We start from the raw sequence: 16,568 nt of genomic DNA on the forward strand, positions 1-16,568 counted from the left end.
AAATAAAGGCGCCGGCCTATATTAGAGGATTTACGGTAGTATAGTGCTCATAAGTTAACTTTATGAGCAAACCTGTCCACTTGCTGCCAGTGTGAAAGCTTCTCTCTCCAAGCGAGTCCAAACAGTCTCATCCTGAACCTTGACTTTGAATCGAGGATCAAGGGCAGTAGCCTCCTCAAGGAACTGTTGAAGTTTGTCATTTCTTTCATACTATTTAATACTGTATAAGATTTTTTTTTAAAACTATCATCCTTGCAGACCAGCTGGCAACTGCTTTCACGTTATAGCTTTTGAGCAGCTACATTAAGCGTGCGAGGAAAGCACGATCATTCAAAAATACTACCAGGTTTCTAATGATACAAAGCTCAATGCAAATCGGTATCCCTTTAACTATATGATATTTTACGTGGCAGTTTTTGCATTTTCCTGCACAGTTGAACTTTTTATGTTTTATACAAATTGAAAGGGCTATTTTCCCTTATTACAATGGTGGGTATATTTGATTTCTGCCCTGTACCATAACCACACAATAAGCCTTTTTATGTTACAAATATAAAACAGACATTACTCAGTCTGCAAAGGGCTATCATGTATCATCATAGTCACAGGGATGTTGGAACCACTGAGCAGTGCTCAGTCAATTTGTCCTTGTTAATTACAATGAAAGATGAAATAATGAGTTTACTGTGCTCTCTTTACATTGTTTTAGGGAACACAAAGCCTAAATCCGCATAATGATTATTGCCAACATTTTGTGGACACAGGGTATCGTCCACAGAACTTCATCAGAGACGTTGGTAAGCATGGAGTATTTTATTCAGCATTTCGACAGAAAGTGTTGGGATTTGTTTGCCATTTTCTCCTTATGTCTTAAACAGCCGTTTTATGTGTTTTGTTCTAGATTTCGTTTTATTAGGAGCTGTTTTAGTAATTTAATTACCATCAAATGTATTTTCCAGACTACTAATATGCCGTTCCAAATGCATTTTCAATTGGATTTGATTTCAGAAAATGCTAATTGTGGCGGGCGAATGTATCAGTTCTCTAATCCTGCCTCTCTGGATGTCTATTTGTTATGTCTGTCAAACAGAATTCAGAATGTGGACACACAAAATCCAGTGAACTACCAAAGATGCTATTCTGTGAAACAACCCTTACACCATGGCAAAGGGGTTATCCCCAATTATAAAATTCCATCTGTGATTCATTGTCATGTCAGTGGACACACTTTCTGGGCCATATTATGCTGATGGCGCAGTGAGCTTTCGCCACTTGCGCAACCTATCATTACTATTCTCAGCGAGCGCATCCTTATTTTTTTTCCAGCACAAATGTACATTCTCTAGATAGGAGATGCTATTGCGCCCTAACGGGCGTGTCAGTGTAGAGAAGTGGTCCGGCGCAAAGCTCGCCAGTCGCTAATATATGGATGCATAAAGTTGTGCGCCACTGACCAGGAAAAACCTAGTTGGGAATCATTCATGCATAGCTGAAAGGCTATTTTATGAGCGCATGAGGCTTGGGCATATGGAAGAGTGCAGAGTGCGCGCACACACCCTACTACTTTCATTAGCAGGAGCTCGCAGCCCGAATATAATTTAAAAATATTTGTCCGTTTCTCGGTTTTAGGTTTGTGTATTGGTCAGCAAAAAGGAGCCTACATAGCATAACAACATCCACATGCAATAATACAACAACAACGTCTAACAGTGACCTGCTCATTTAGACATTACACAGCCCTATGGCTAAGTTACCTTTAGTTTTGTTCTAGCGTACCTTTAAAGTCTGGCATTAAACAGCTGTAGCATTCTGACAATTGTCTAACTTGTTATTGCTCATCTGGAATAACTCCTCTAGCTGCCTCCATCCTTTCTGTTTTGTTTGTTTAAAACAGGGGTCTCAAACTCGCGGCCCGCGGGCCAATTGCGGCCCGCGAGACGATATTTTGCGACCCCCGGCCTGAAGTCGAAGCTTAATGTTAGTGCGGCCCGCGCAGATGCATCTGGGCATTTTATATTTTTACATTTTATATTAACAATCGTGGGCTGGGCTCTATGGCTGCGCTACCATAGCTCAGGCTCGTGACAACAACACGAATTAGCAATTGTTTACTTGCAACATGTTCCAGCCAGAGGTGGGACAAAGTCATTGTTTGGCAAGTCACAAGTTAGTCTCAATTCATTGTCCTCAAGTCCCGAGTCAAGTCCCGAGTCAAGACAGGCAAGTCCCGAGTCAAGTCCAAGTCAAAGGCCAACAAGTCTCAAGTCAAGTCCCAAGTCCTACGGTCTGACTTTCGAGTCCTTTCGAGTCTTTTTAAAAATCGAGTGAAACAGGTATTTTGTCAATTGAATTTGTGTGTGCTGGAGAGTTTGAGATGCAAATCTGTCTAGCAGAAATGCCAAATGGTATCTCTAGCACATTCTCAATGAAATATAGGCCCTATGTGTTAAAAAGTGTTCAATTTGTTAAGAAACCACTGATAGGCCTACACAAGCTGAAAGAGTTTTATAATGTGTGACCATGTTTATTACATTACAAAAAGGCAAAACCGTATTGCCATAAGGGGGATACAGATAACTCACAGCAGTGGTAATCCTAGTCTCTGCTCAAACCTCCAGTCCACACACACAGAAAATGGTGTGTCTTGTGTCTATTTCATATTTTGAATTCATAAACTTGACATATTTTGTTAACAATTTATAGTATTTTAGGATCTGCATAATTACTTATAGCTAAAAATATTCAGTATCAGTAATTTGAATACTTCATATTGATTACACTTGTCTTTAATGATATTACAGGGTGGTGTGTAGGTCTAATTGAGTGCCTGTCACTTTAAGAAGTACGTGAACGTAATTAGGTTTCATTCGGTTGGATTAGAAAAATAGTCACACATAGTTCAAGGATATATGTTTTCATTAAATAAAATGAATGTTCAAAAAACTGACAAGGTAATGAAAATATTTCTGATGTCATAGAAAATATCTTGCAATGTTAACTTCTATGATTTAGGTAGGTTACCGTGGCATGGCATTGTTGTCCCGTTCACTTTTTCCTTGGTCATGTTTAATTGGGTGGGTGCTTAACTTACTCTACCATGACATGGAGTTTGATATGTATCCAATGAGTAACAACCAGTGCTCAAAATAAAACGTTATGGTAGCCTTTTCTCCTCCTGATAATGTTAGTGGAATGGATTTAATGTGAATGTACACAAAAAGACGCAGTGGCTATATGATACAGCACACGTTTGAGGTGAAAATGTTCCACCTTTTAAAAGCCTAATCCTAATCGTGGTTAAATCCATCAATTAGACAACAGAATCAGTAGGGTAGGCTACCAGTTTGGTTTCATAGTAGCCTACCAGGCTTATGGCAAAAGCAGGCTAGGATGAAGCTGGGAGGAATTTAACAAGTTCTACACAGTCATTCGTTTCTTGTTGGTCTCCACGTAATTTTTGTAGGCAAACGAATTAACGAAATAATCTTAGGTATCATTTTGCTGGCGCATTCACGTTCGTTGTCCTGCCCTGCGTGTTGTCTAGCTTGTTCCGCGTGGTTGGCCGCTGTCGAATCAAAACAATCTACAGTAAGTGATTTGATTGGATTTTGTGCCGAATACGCGCATTGTCTCACGCACAGGCGCACACACATAAATATAGATAGATCAGTCCGTGTCTACATTTTATCTTTTTGTCTTTCGTTTTTTTATGGGAAGTAGCAAGTCTTTACAAGTCAATAGGCGCAAGTCCAAGTGAAAGTCCGAGTCATTGATGTTAAAGTCCAAGTCGAGTTGCAAGTCTTTTTATATTTTGTCAAGTCGAGTCTAAAGTCATCAAATTCATGACTCGAGTCTGACTCGAGTCCAAGTCACATGACTCGAGTCCACACCTCTGGTTCCAGCCTGCAACTTTCTGTCAAAATAATAATGTAGCCTAAGTCGCCACTTGAGGGTATTTTTTATGCGATAAACGACACGGCTTAAAACAGACGGGAGGTACGGTGACAAATCTCATTTGTAGCCTAGACTCCACCTGCTAGACATCAAGTGTTTCGATTCAAGCAACGTTTTCACGAACTAGCCCCCTCATTACAAACTACACGCAGGAGACGTGCGGTTTGTAATGACGCGGAAGCGATGCATGCAGGCCATAGTTTTGCACAAACTGAAGCAGAAATACATCAAATGTTGAAACAAAAAATCACGTTTGATGAGGTCTTGGGTCTGTTATTCACATATCTGATTCTGAAGTATGTCTGCCTTTTGGAGATTATGATCGATTGACAGTAATTGACAGTGATCTGGGTGCGTTTGTGAAGGTGCGTCTTTTGAGTGAACGACAGTGTTTTCTAAGCGGCTACCATGCTTCGACCCTCTGCCCAACATAAATGGAGGTGCAAGTGGTAATTGAGATGATAGTGTCCTGGACCCCGTACAGACAGCTGAAAAACTACTAAGTCACTTGTGACAGGCACTGATTTGACCAGGCTACTTCATTGTAGCCTATACAAAAGCTATGTGTTAGGCGTAGCCATAGTTTACTGTTGGTTTATATTTTACTGTTTTGCTGTTAATTTCTTATGGAGGGGAAAGGACAAAAAAAGTAAAGTAAAACTGCTCAAATATGTTCAACATTCAGTATTTACTGAGAGGTGCATAATTCGAGGTAGTTGTCATCCAGACATCAATTAGATAGGTAGGCTATACAGTACACCTTCGTAAACCACAGACGAAGGGGGGGGGGGGGGGCAACCTATGCGGCCCCCCAACCAGTTGATGTTGGTTACAGTGGCCCCCAGCTCATTTGAGTTTGAGACCCCTGGTTTAAAAGAACTTGCGATATCCATGATGAGTAGGCTATTGAGTTAGTGAATTAGCTTCACATTGTGTGCTGATAGCCAAGTAAAAGAAAACAACAAGTAGCCTAGTTCCGCGCCTGCGTGTGTAATCTCTCCTGTCCAAACAAAATGTGTGCGTGTGAAAAACCTGCCAACATCAAAAATACCAGTAAAAAATTATTCCAAAAACCGAATGACTCATTATGACAACAGTCATAAACATCAATAATAAGTCATTAATGTGCATGATATGTGTCATGTCGTTCTTATGACGGTTACATGACACCCTTATGTAGACCCCTTCAAATAAAGTGTTACCTTACAATCATACCCGGTCTCCGTTCCTCCGAGCCCTCGGGAAAGTTAGTGAAGGAGCTGTGGTTTGTAGAGAATTGCCTCTTGACTTTATATTCCTTCTTTACAGCGTTGGATTCGTTGCACAATAAACATGAAAGTCTCGTACTTGTTGCAGAGGGTAAAATGAACGATTCTCGTTGTCAATTAGACGTTTCTTTAGACAGAGCCATCTTCACTCCACTCGTGGGAATGTTATTGTTTGTGATTTGTGCAGGCTCGAAGTTAAGAATCTTTGGCGGTAAGAAATCGTGAAATAGATAAACAGAGGCAGAGCTGGCATTACTTTTTCTTTAAATTCAATGCTAAGTATATTTGAGAGATTAACGCTGTAGGCTACTGTGTGTGTTTGAAACACTTATGAGCCTAATTATCTTGAAGTAGGCTAGTTAAATCAACACTGCAATTTTTCCCACTGATGCATGATATGGCAGCTATCAGACATCAGGTATGAAATACTATGGTTAGCCTGGGTGTTTTCAAATACTTGTAGTTTGTGTGGCAGCCCATCACCTGTCTGAGAAGATTTTTTTATGGATATGGATAATAGGCTATCTTCTTAGTTTCTATGCCAGTGTATAAAATTCAATTGAATTGAACTGCATTTTACTCTGATTTTATCAAATATTGTTGGATACAATTATTTTGCGGCGTCTTATTTTATGCGGCCCCTGAAAACCAAGTGATTTTTCCATTTGGCCCTCTTGGTACTGAAGTTGAATAGCCCTGCACTACATATTTGACTGATAGTGGCCTATTCAAATGTAATTTGTCTGAAAAAGAGTAAAATGTTTTGACTAAAACTTGACTAAGATACCTTGAGTTTTCTTTTGAGTAAAACTAGACTAAAATGATGACTGACAAAAATTATATTTGAATGACTAAATATGACTAAGACTAAAAAAGGACATTTCGTCACAAGACTAACAGTGGAGCTACACTAGACGCGTAACTGAAGCGTTCTGTTCGCGACGCGTATGTTGCAGCAGTTAATAATCACTATAATCAATGGAAGTAGCTACACCAGACGCGACAATGGCGCGTACATTCGAAAAAAATAGACCCATCTTCTAAAATGGATTTTACGCGTCGCAAACGAAACGCTTCAGTTGCACGTCTGGTGTAGCTCCCCTGTAAGACTAGATTGAAAATAGGTGAGGTAAGCAGGTAAGAGGGACAACTATGTGTGGCGTACTAGCACTTGGGAGCACTTTGACTCGGCTCTGTAATGTCCTCACTCCAAAGTGAAACTGAAAGCGCAAGTGTAATGATATTACTGCGCCAAGTCACACAATATGCAATAGTTATCCCTCTTACCCGCTCAGAAATGCACCACGTTTTATTTTGTCTCGCCATACTTGGTCGTGAGACAATTCTTACCATTGTGGTGTAATAGGTTAGTCTGGTTTTCACCATACTAAGCTCAAACTTTTACATTAGATTGAACATTAGTCTGGGGAGGCTGCGCTTTGTTTCTACTGCACAAGAGGCGCGTGATCAATGGGCAACGTTTAAATGACTCTGTACGCTTGGATAATCCTTTAACCAATCAGACCAACCATCCGGTTCGTCTTTTGGATAAGCTAGTTTCTGATTGGAGCCAAAGGTTCTGGCAGTAAACAGAAGAGATAGATCTGCTGGTTTCCAGCCTGAGCTGCCGGGTGAAATTCAAATTCCCCGGAAGTTCAGGCAGGGCTCACCCAGCCTAGTAATAGATGGAAGCCACATCACAATCACTGCATCTGAAGAGTATCCTTGTGATTACTTTAATAGGAAAAGATGTCCCACTGTATTTCAAGCACTTGTGGAAGATATGTGTGGGCTGTCCATGGAGTGTGTGTACAATGCAATAATACTAAGGCTTAATAACATCCTTGAGATTATGTCCACTGAAATTCAACAAGCAAATGGTCTGACCATGATGAAACCATATATCTGTTTTTTTTGTTTATTCATGTTTTTCTCTCTAGGTCTGGCAGACCGCTTTGAAGAGTACCCTAAACTCCGAGAGCTGATTCGACTCAAAGATGAACTAATTTCCTCCACTAATACACCGCCCATGTAAATGTTACTCATCTGATATGAGCACGTACAAGTGTGGTATACATTGACCTTGAATTAAATACAGTTTTAGGCTTTTATCATTTTGGTATTTTATGTTGCCATGGATAAAATTACAGAAACATAGGTAGCACTCTGTGACAAGTTCTGTAGCGTACTTGATATTTCCGGTCTTTAACCAGGATTTGCTTTATATGTGATAGGTATTTACAGGCAGATCTGGATGCTTTTGACCTTAGAGATTTGAAGTGCAAGTTTGATGTGATCCTCTTGGAGCCACCCCTTGAGGAGTACTACAGGGAGTCAGGAATCATCGCTAGTGAACGCTTTTGGACTTGGGATGATGTAAGTTGCTGCTTAAAATGAGTAGATTCCTTTCAAGGTCTTACCTAGCTGCTTGTGCATTACTGTAACAGTTAATTGTGATGCATTTAAATACAACTCTTTCAGATTATGAAGCTGGAAATCGAAGAGATATCTGCTCTCCGGTCATTTGTTTTTCTATGGTGTGGTTCAGGAGAGGGCCTGGACCTGGGCAGAATGGTGAGTCCCACATTGATTAGGCTACATCTCTTGTATCCCAACTTCCATCTCTGCTGATAACATTTCAGTATCCGCTCTGCAGCTCGTATATCTTCTAACTAAGATCATTGTAATAAATCCAGTTGTGATAAATAATTGTTATGATATATTGAATGTAATAAAGCATTTAAATAATTCCTGTCTGCCCACAGGGTATAACAGAAGTGTTACAGGAATGCATTTTGATTGTGACTTTCACGCACAACTTTTAAAATGTTTCATCCATTGCATGTTTGAAGTTGGAGAATAGAATTTAAACTAAACTGTAATATGGCCTTTATTCCCTTTTCTTACAATTCACGGGCTTTCTATTCAGTCATCATTCTTAACTAATGCAGTTACATTTAACAGTGGGAAGTGGGGATTTCCTTGTGACTAACACCCTATGTAAAAAGTAAAGTTTTGAAAAGAAGCAATATTATTTCAAATGTTTAGAATGTTTTTTAAACAAACTACATGAAGCTGGCATACTCTTCCTCATACCTAATGGCATTAACTTCACACCCCCTCAGTGCTTTTTTGCTCTGACACACACACACCCCCGCAGCTAGAGCTGTATCAAGACCAGTATTGTTATGAGGTTTGTCCACCAGATGACGGGAGTGTGAACAAGGAGAATGCTTTTTTTTTTTTTTAAAAGGATTATTTTTTTGGGCTTTTTATGCCTTTAATTGGACAGGACAGTAGAGAGAATGACAGGAAGCGAGTGGGAGAGAGTCGGGGTGGGATCCGGAAAGGACCACGGGGCGGGAATCGAACCCGGGTCGCCGAACAAGGAGAATGCTTGACTTCATCTGGTGGCTTTTGTATGCATGGTTGGGTGATTTTCATATGAAATGCCATTCTCATTTCTTCTGGAAGCCTGAATAAACCACATACTTGATTTTTAGTGCGAGCCACTGGTCCCCATGTAAGGCTTCATCCAATGGTAAATTAACGTTAAAGGTTGGGTACAGAATTCGCAAAACGGCCGGCAGATTTTGAACATATACAGCTCAAGTCCCTCCCTCTGGACGCACATTCATGCACGAGCGAGAATTCAGATGCGCGAGAGCAAGCAGGCTAAATGAAATGCCAGCCTGGCGTCTACAGCACTATGAGCTCTAGTCTCCATACAATCCATCGCTCACAATCAACTTCCCCAATTACATTCTTTATTCACCTCCAAGGGGTTGTAGGTAATAGTTCCACATATCAGACAAGGTAGATGATTTTATAGCCTACATTATGGTAAAAGCACCAAATAGGCTACCAGCCCTTTCGTTCGGAAATTCTAAAATAACGATGCATTTTAATACACCAAAATAACATTTGATATACCTCACATTTTTCAGTAGACATAGGTGTGTATATTTGAACAGAATCTGGTTTGGTTCTTACCAGGGCGTTTATTTCCTGAAATATCCGAGTTTAGTGCTGGCCCGTTGGTTCGCCTATTCCACTGTAGCTCCAAGCGGTTAATTTTCGGTTTCATGTTTACAACACTCTTCGAGTCACGGTAAAATGTAATTTTTGCTACATAGCTTATTTATTGCTTGGGTGATTGAGTTTCCGTAGATATCCGCTGCCTTAGTTTGTATAGAAATGAAGTGATACAACAAGAGGGGAACATATGGGACGTGCAGCAGGCATAGGCAGCAGGCCTAGTTGGTTTCGTTTCAGCACTGACTCGCGGTCACCAGCTTTCGTGCGGAGGAGCTGTGAAATTATGGTGGCTGGAGTTTTTCGAGCCCTGCCCGTTCCGCAGATGATTGACGTGTTTCATTTATATTTCAGTGCTTCCAACTCAGTGGCTGTAAGTGGGTTAGGAATAGGATTTCAAGTGATTTTGCAAAAATGGCCAAAAAAGCTAATTCCATACCCTACCTTTAACGTTCGCATTGGTTGAGTGATGAAGGCTAATTTGATTGTTGGTGTGTAAATGTGGTTATACTGAGTAACTTTACAACAGCACTGTAAATGTCTCTTCAAGATCATTCCATTAATTTTCTGACCATTCAGACAGGAGTTAAGTTATATACACTTACTTTACTCAATGCCATGGTTTGTTGGAAGATAACAGCAGGGCATAGATGTCTACGATGCATCTTTTGGGAAAGCTCTGTTTGCTAAAAAAAAAACTGTCTTACCGTCTTTGGTGGCCCTGTCCATGCTTTGTAAACTATAGCTTTTAGCCCACGTAGTAGTCTTCACACAAAATAAATGTGAGCATACTGTATAAAACAAGACTTTTGACTGAGGTAACGTTAATTCTCTTACTTCCTAGTTGAAGTCTATTAAATTTCTTGTATTTCAACAAAGGTGAATACTGAGTAAGAAAGGTAACCTAGTATGTGATTTACTTGCATTTAAAGGGATAGCATCATTAAAGGAGAAATCCGGCGAGTTTCTAATTAAAACAATCGGTTTTACCCAGTTTGAGTTTCTACAGCCAGCAGATAGCGCAGTCAGACAGCTAGCAAGGAGGTCTCGCAGCAGAACACAAGATCTGGATCTGGAAGAAGGGTTGGAGCTGGATCTAGGTCCAGTGGGAGGATTAGAATAAGTTCACTAAACATTTTTGTAACAAGTAGATTTATTGATGGCAATGAATACAAATGTCCATGATATTTTGTTGATACAACGAGACCGCAACCGCACAAAACTTTGCCAATTTGCCTACATTTTTCATCAGAGGCAAAGGACTGACCTGAGACCTGCTGGATGGGGTAAATCTGGTCATGATAGATTTAATATACAAACCATTCTTAGCTCCAGTCAAGGCTTCATTGTCCTCAGTGTACATGTAACAGCTGCACTGCTATACCTTTGTTATTCTTTGATACAGTGGAATAAACCTGTTATGTCTACCAGTTAATTACTTGCATATTAAATCTATCATGACCAGATTTACCCCATCCAGCAGGTCTCAGGTCAGCTCTTTGCTTTTACAAAACTTTGCCTCTGATGAAAAATGTAGGCAAATTGGCACTCAGTATTACAATGTAACAACTATATGTAGGTACCCACAAATACATAATGCAAGTACAATTATAGTACATGCTAGTACATTTTGTTACACAGGTTGTACCTGATGTACAGTGTACCTAATTAGGTAGGTACACTGTAACAGCGACACATTAAAATAAAGTATTACCCTATTAAGTTTCATGTGTTTTTGCAGTGCCTGCGCAAATGGGGATTTCGAAGATGTGAAGATATTTGTTGGATCAAGACCAATAAGAACAATCCTGGGAAGACCAAAACTCTGGACCCAAAGGCTGTTTTCCAAAGAACAAAGGTTGGAAGCTTTTAAAACCTCTCTCTCTGCCACAATTATATGCTCATCATGTTTTGGTGCAGGAGTCGAAAATTTTGTTGGGCTGACTGTACGTAGACGCTTGCTGACGCCTAGACCCTCTCTTCGTCACTGCTTGTGGGCGTGTAGCAGTGTTGTAGTCAAGTCACTATGAATCGAGTCCGAGTCCAGGTTCGAGTCTCCAGTGTTCAAGTCCGAGTCGAGTCCAAGTCATTTTAAAAAAAATCCGAGTCAAGTCCGAGTCGAGTCCACTACTCATCCGAGTCAAGTCCGAGTCGAGTCACTATTGATTCAAGTCGAGTCCTTATTGGTCAAGTCGAGTCCGAATTATGGCTAAGAGTTGTCTAAAAGCGTATTGGTATTGCGCAACCACTGTACACTAAATGGAATCGTAATGCCTTGGGTCATTTCAGACAAACAGGCAAACAGACAAACAAACCCTGATGCAAATGTAACCTCCTTGGCGGAGGTAATAATTATTTGCGCACCACAATGTCGCAGGACAGACTGTGGCTGCTGATGACATATTACAATTATAGCCTAATGACATAAAAAAAAAAGTTGAGTCTTTGTCTCAATTTCCGAGTCCGGATAGTCTAAATGTACGAGTCCGAGTCCAAGTCCGAGTCATTCAGTGCTCAAGTCCAAGTCAAGTCACGAGTCTCTAAATTTAGCTAAAGACTCGGACTCGAGTACTACAACACTGGCGTGTAGTAGGAGAAAGTAGTTTATTAAATCGAAATACACAATGTCAGCACACGTAGGCAACTAAAGTGAAGGTAGCCTACTTAATACGTACTACTATTAGCCAGTGCAAGGAATTTTAACATATTTTATTGAAAATACTCACAAATATCACTACCATGTTCCTCCAAAGCACCTTTCTGTCGTGGTTCAAGTCGCCACCAAGGTCATTTTGATAGGGTGCAGTGGCGAACTTGTTCTAAACTTAATGGCTTAGCCGCTATATAACTTATAAATGGCTTATGGCTTGTGGCAGCGGTCTAGCCTGGGTGTTCCCATGCTGCTTTACGCGCAATTGTAAACTGTAAACTACCACCACAATTTTTGACTCAGATAGGGGACCAATCACAGAACAGGGGGGAAAGCAAGACGGAGCTATGCACAGACGCATTTGATGGACATCTGCGGCTCCCAATATACAGATCTTGCCATTTTTTTCAAATACGAAAGAATGAATGTTTGATTCCCAGACCGTCTCATTGAGATGTGGCACTAGCCAAGCTAGCAGCGGTCATGGAACCATGTCAAAATAAATCACTAGTTTCAAACCACTGACGAGGCTCAAAATAGCCTTCGGTGGTAGTGTAGAGAGGGTCCCCATGGACAAATTCTAAGTATGATTTTGGGGGCCTTGACAAGGCTCAAAATAGCCTTCAGTGGTAGTGTAGAGAGGGTCCCCATGGACAAATTCTAAGTATGTGATTGGGGGTCTAGCAGCGAAGCAGCAAAGCTGCGCAGGCACTCATTGAGTTACTAGCTTTTCCTATTATTACATTGCATGTAATTACATTGCATGTTTAAATGCAATGTACTGTTATCACTGTTCTTCTATTATTATTATTCTTCTTCCGACCAAAATCAACGGTTAATAACGCTAAAACCACTGAACCGTTTGACGGTCTTGTAACGGAGATTTGACAATGTATTTTTCACATTTGTGAAGTTTATACTTTTTGAGATATTTACGATAAAAGAGTTCAAATCTCCCATCTCCCAGAGTTAACGTTGAGGCACTTTAGCGGCAAAGATGGATTGTTACCTCAGTGCTCATTAAGCTGTACAGCTGTCAAACCATTCTAACACTCGTGAGTAACTAGATGAAGCAATCTAACGTTGATACCATGCCACAGGTGCGATAAACCCCAACGTTATCATCTTGTCTCCTGCCGTAGCCTACTCCTTTCTTGATTTGCTTATTATCGTTACAGTAACCAGTTAGCTCTAGGTGACGTTATCAATAGATAAAGACAAACCTAACGTTAATGTAAGCACTATTGTCTATTTAGCTAACGACACTCAAACAAAATGTTAGCTAACGTTAAACGTTGGGCTGGTTGCACCAACAGGGCTTTAGCCAGCCCAGTCTTAACTCGGCGTTCAAAGTGAAGTCCAACCTGATAGACATGACACACACCACATTTTGTGAAATTCTGTCTGTATGGGGTGCTACTACTAGCCTGGATGCCAGACCGAAGTTTAGCCCCGCCTCCATTCTTTTTCTGCAGGGAACTTCGGTCTGGCACTGCTCCGTTTAGCTGCTACTATTCGAGATACACTTCGGCTCGGACCAATCACATTTCACAGGGCGGGCTTTACGTGATGATTGACATATGAACAGCAGTGACGTTCACGGCTGCATGCGTCCTCGTTCAACGAGTTGGGTGTGAGACCATGTTCGCTTAGGTTGATTTTGATTGCAACAGAAACGCTATGGCGATGAATGCATAATTTGTTCATGCAGTTTGGCCTTTCGTTTATCTTAGCTATTGAAACGGAGGTTTTATCACGGATTCGCACAACTATTTCTGAACACTTAGACCAACGAGGATATGTGGGAAAACTTCAGTTTCACTTTCACCCAGTTAAAACAGCATGTTTGGGTGATGTTGTTCCCGTTTGTTTAAAAATGTCTGTTTGCTCGTTGGGTTAACGACACACTTCCCCAGCTGTTCATTGCATACAGTTTGAAGGAATTATTTTTAAAAACGAAGGAGGATGTTTTCCATAGCCTACCCTGTTAGGCTGCTACATATTTCTGTCTTAGATTTCGCAGATACTGACAGCCAATAACTTGTTCTGTTTGGTTTGGTCTATCCAATGAGTGCAGAGCTATCCCCCCCGCACTGTATCGGTTGAATCACGCCCCATAATCGCAGCTGAATGGAGCAGTTTCAGACTCATACTCTGATAAGAATTGAGTATGACGTCGTCAGGCTATGCTACTACAGCCACATGTTAACATCCCATCATGGTTCAATTGTCAGATATTTTCCTTTAAAATCCTTTTCAAACTTGGTACACGCAATCAATGCGACATTCTTTGGATGCACACTAAATACTAAATATCAGGGGGCGCTACACCCACCATATAGCAATATCTCATGAGCTATTTGACATAAGAGCGTGAAATTTGGCACACTTTCCCCTGACATCATTTCATCACATTTCGTAATCTGCCAATGAACACATTTTTCAAAATGGCTGCCAACAACCAATCAAATTTCAGTTGTCAATATGTGTCATTGTTAACACTGCACAGCTAGCCGACGATTAAGCGGCGATTAGGCGGCTAGTCCCGAGCGTTCACACTGGAGCTGGCTAATTGGCGAGGTATTTTATGCTGGCAATTGTCCTTCTCTGGGGGTACACATATCGTCGGCTCGACTGCAGTGTGAATGCGAGCCGGCTATGAAGCGGCTTTGCTGAGACATGGGCGGAGCTGTCCATGACGTGGGTTGTGCGACCCACTGCCGGAAGATTTAAAATCAGCAAACAGCTGACTGTCGCTGAGCACAGCTGTCAGATCACCAGCACACATTACTCCTATTCACCTATTAACACTGGTCCTTGTGGTCTATCTAGCACACTGTTCTCTCAAACGCAGGGTTCCCACGGGTCAGGGAATTCCTGGAATTCAGGGAATTTGGTCAATTTGCACAGTCAGGGAATATCATGGAATTTTATTAACAGTAAATTATGTATTAGTCAAAACCTGCTGTGTATTCTCGTTTCATGTGTGGATGCACCTTTAATGTTGTTGTTTTGCTCGAAACATTTCCTGCTCTAAAAATGTGCAACATTCTAGAATGCAATATCTTGGCTGATGGCGTCACTTCAGGCAAACATGCCGGGGAAATGCTGGTTTCGAGGTCATGGAAATTCTGTTTTATGGTCAGGGAAAAGTCAGGTAATTTTAAGTCTGACTTAGAGTGGGAACCCTGAAATGTCAATGGCGATTGATCAAAAATCGCCAAACATCTCCGTCTCCGTCGTCGCTTCAGCATTTATTTATTAATTTGGTAACATATTGGGAAAAACATATCCTGCTTTATCTGCAGCCAGGATAAATAAGCTAGACCTTGGCTATGGTTCTGAAGATAGTACTGATGAGTGATTATGAGTGTTATTCTGTGAAATATGCTGTGAACAATCTGCAGGATGCTACTTTCAAAACTACAAAAATATATTGTAGGAACAATTCAAAATTTTGCACCGTGTGTTTTTATTGATATCCTAACACATTTAAGGGGTGAGAAAAAAATGTTGACCCCATACAAGGACCACCCTACTATATATATGAGCAGAAGTTACATCAAATCAAACAAAATGTCTTCGAAGTTCTCAGGCTTAAAATGTGCCTTCTCCAGACTGCATGTCTGTTTTTTTCCATGGATGTTAGATGTGACTCAGATCAGGGCTTGAAGGCCACTTCAGAATAGTCCACTATTGTTGCCCCAGCCATTTATTTATTTTCAGGCCAAAAGTAACCAGTAATTATACTATATATAGTCAACACTGAATTTGCTAAGCGCTGCATAATGTTTTGTCTCCAGGAACATTGTCTGATGGGTATTAAAGGTACAGTGCGGCGCAGCACAGATGGTGACTTCATCCATGCAAATGTGGACATTGACCTGATCATTACTGAAGAGCCAGAGATTGGAAACATTGAGAAACCAGTTGAGATTTTCCACATCATTGAGCACTTCTGCCTTGGACGCCGAAGGCTACACCTGTTTGGTCGTGACAGTACCATTAGGCCAGGTGATGTATAAAAATATCACATTGTTTTGTACTATAGACAAAGTCCTTTTAGACAAGTTCCTTCACTCAGTGGCCATATTGCAGCGCATTTTTGGCACTTATCCACATGATTGGCACAATGTATTCACAACACACTACATGATTGGCACAATATATTCACATGTCAACTTTTGGGGGTGGTAGGTGCCTCAAGAAATTTGATGTCTTCCCCCATAAAATGCAATAGTTTTAAACATGTTACATACAGTGGGGAGAACATGTATTTGATACCATGCTAAAGTTGCCTAAAAAGAGGGATATAAAATCTGTGAATAACCAGTCACATTTCGCTTTATTTTTGCAACATGGAGCATTTAGTGGAGTAATTGTTTTCTGGCACATTGTTTTCTTTTTACCTTGGCAAAGATAAAAGTGAATTTCTTCTATTGAGTCTTCCTCTAGTGAAATTCTTCTTATCATTAAAAATCAAGATGTCTGCACTGTTACGACCCTGTGCCTCCCTCAGGCCATCCCGTGTCAGTGCACGGGCGGGGGTTGGGCCTTGGGAAGGTTAATTGATAATTGGGAGCACCTGTACCCAGGTGTTACTATATTAGGGGCTGTCCTCTCTTTTCCATTGGGCACTTTTCTTCTTTCATGCAGGCACC

At 40.8% G+C, this 16,568-nt stretch overlaps 1 protein-coding gene across 1 annotated transcript in view; it reads left to right on the plus strand.

Annotated features, from left to right (window-relative positions):
* mettl14 (methyltransferase 14, N6-adenosine-methyltransferase subunit) overlaps positions 1-16,568 on the plus strand; it is a 58,419-nt gene that overhangs the window by 40,919 nt on the left and 932 nt on the right. Inside the window, exons 5-10 of the mRNA XM_062551014.1 lie at positions 710-797; positions 7,163-7,253; positions 7,457-7,598; positions 7,704-7,796; positions 10,999-11,115; positions 15,711-15,921. Of these exons, the coding sequence (XP_062406998.1) occupies positions 710-797; positions 7,163-7,253; positions 7,457-7,598; positions 7,704-7,796; positions 10,999-11,115; positions 15,711-15,921 (742 nt within the window). The remainder of the gene's footprint in view (positions 1-709; positions 798-7,162; positions 7,254-7,456; positions 7,599-7,703; positions 7,797-10,998; positions 11,116-15,710; positions 15,922-16,568) is intronic.

This window comes from Sardina pilchardus, chromosome 12 (assembly GCF_963854185.1).
Source record: "Sardina pilchardus chromosome 12, fSarPil1.1, whole genome shotgun sequence".
In the NCBI taxonomy this organism is placed as follows: Eukaryota; Metazoa; Chordata; class Actinopteri; order Clupeiformes; family Clupeidae; genus Sardina; species Sardina pilchardus.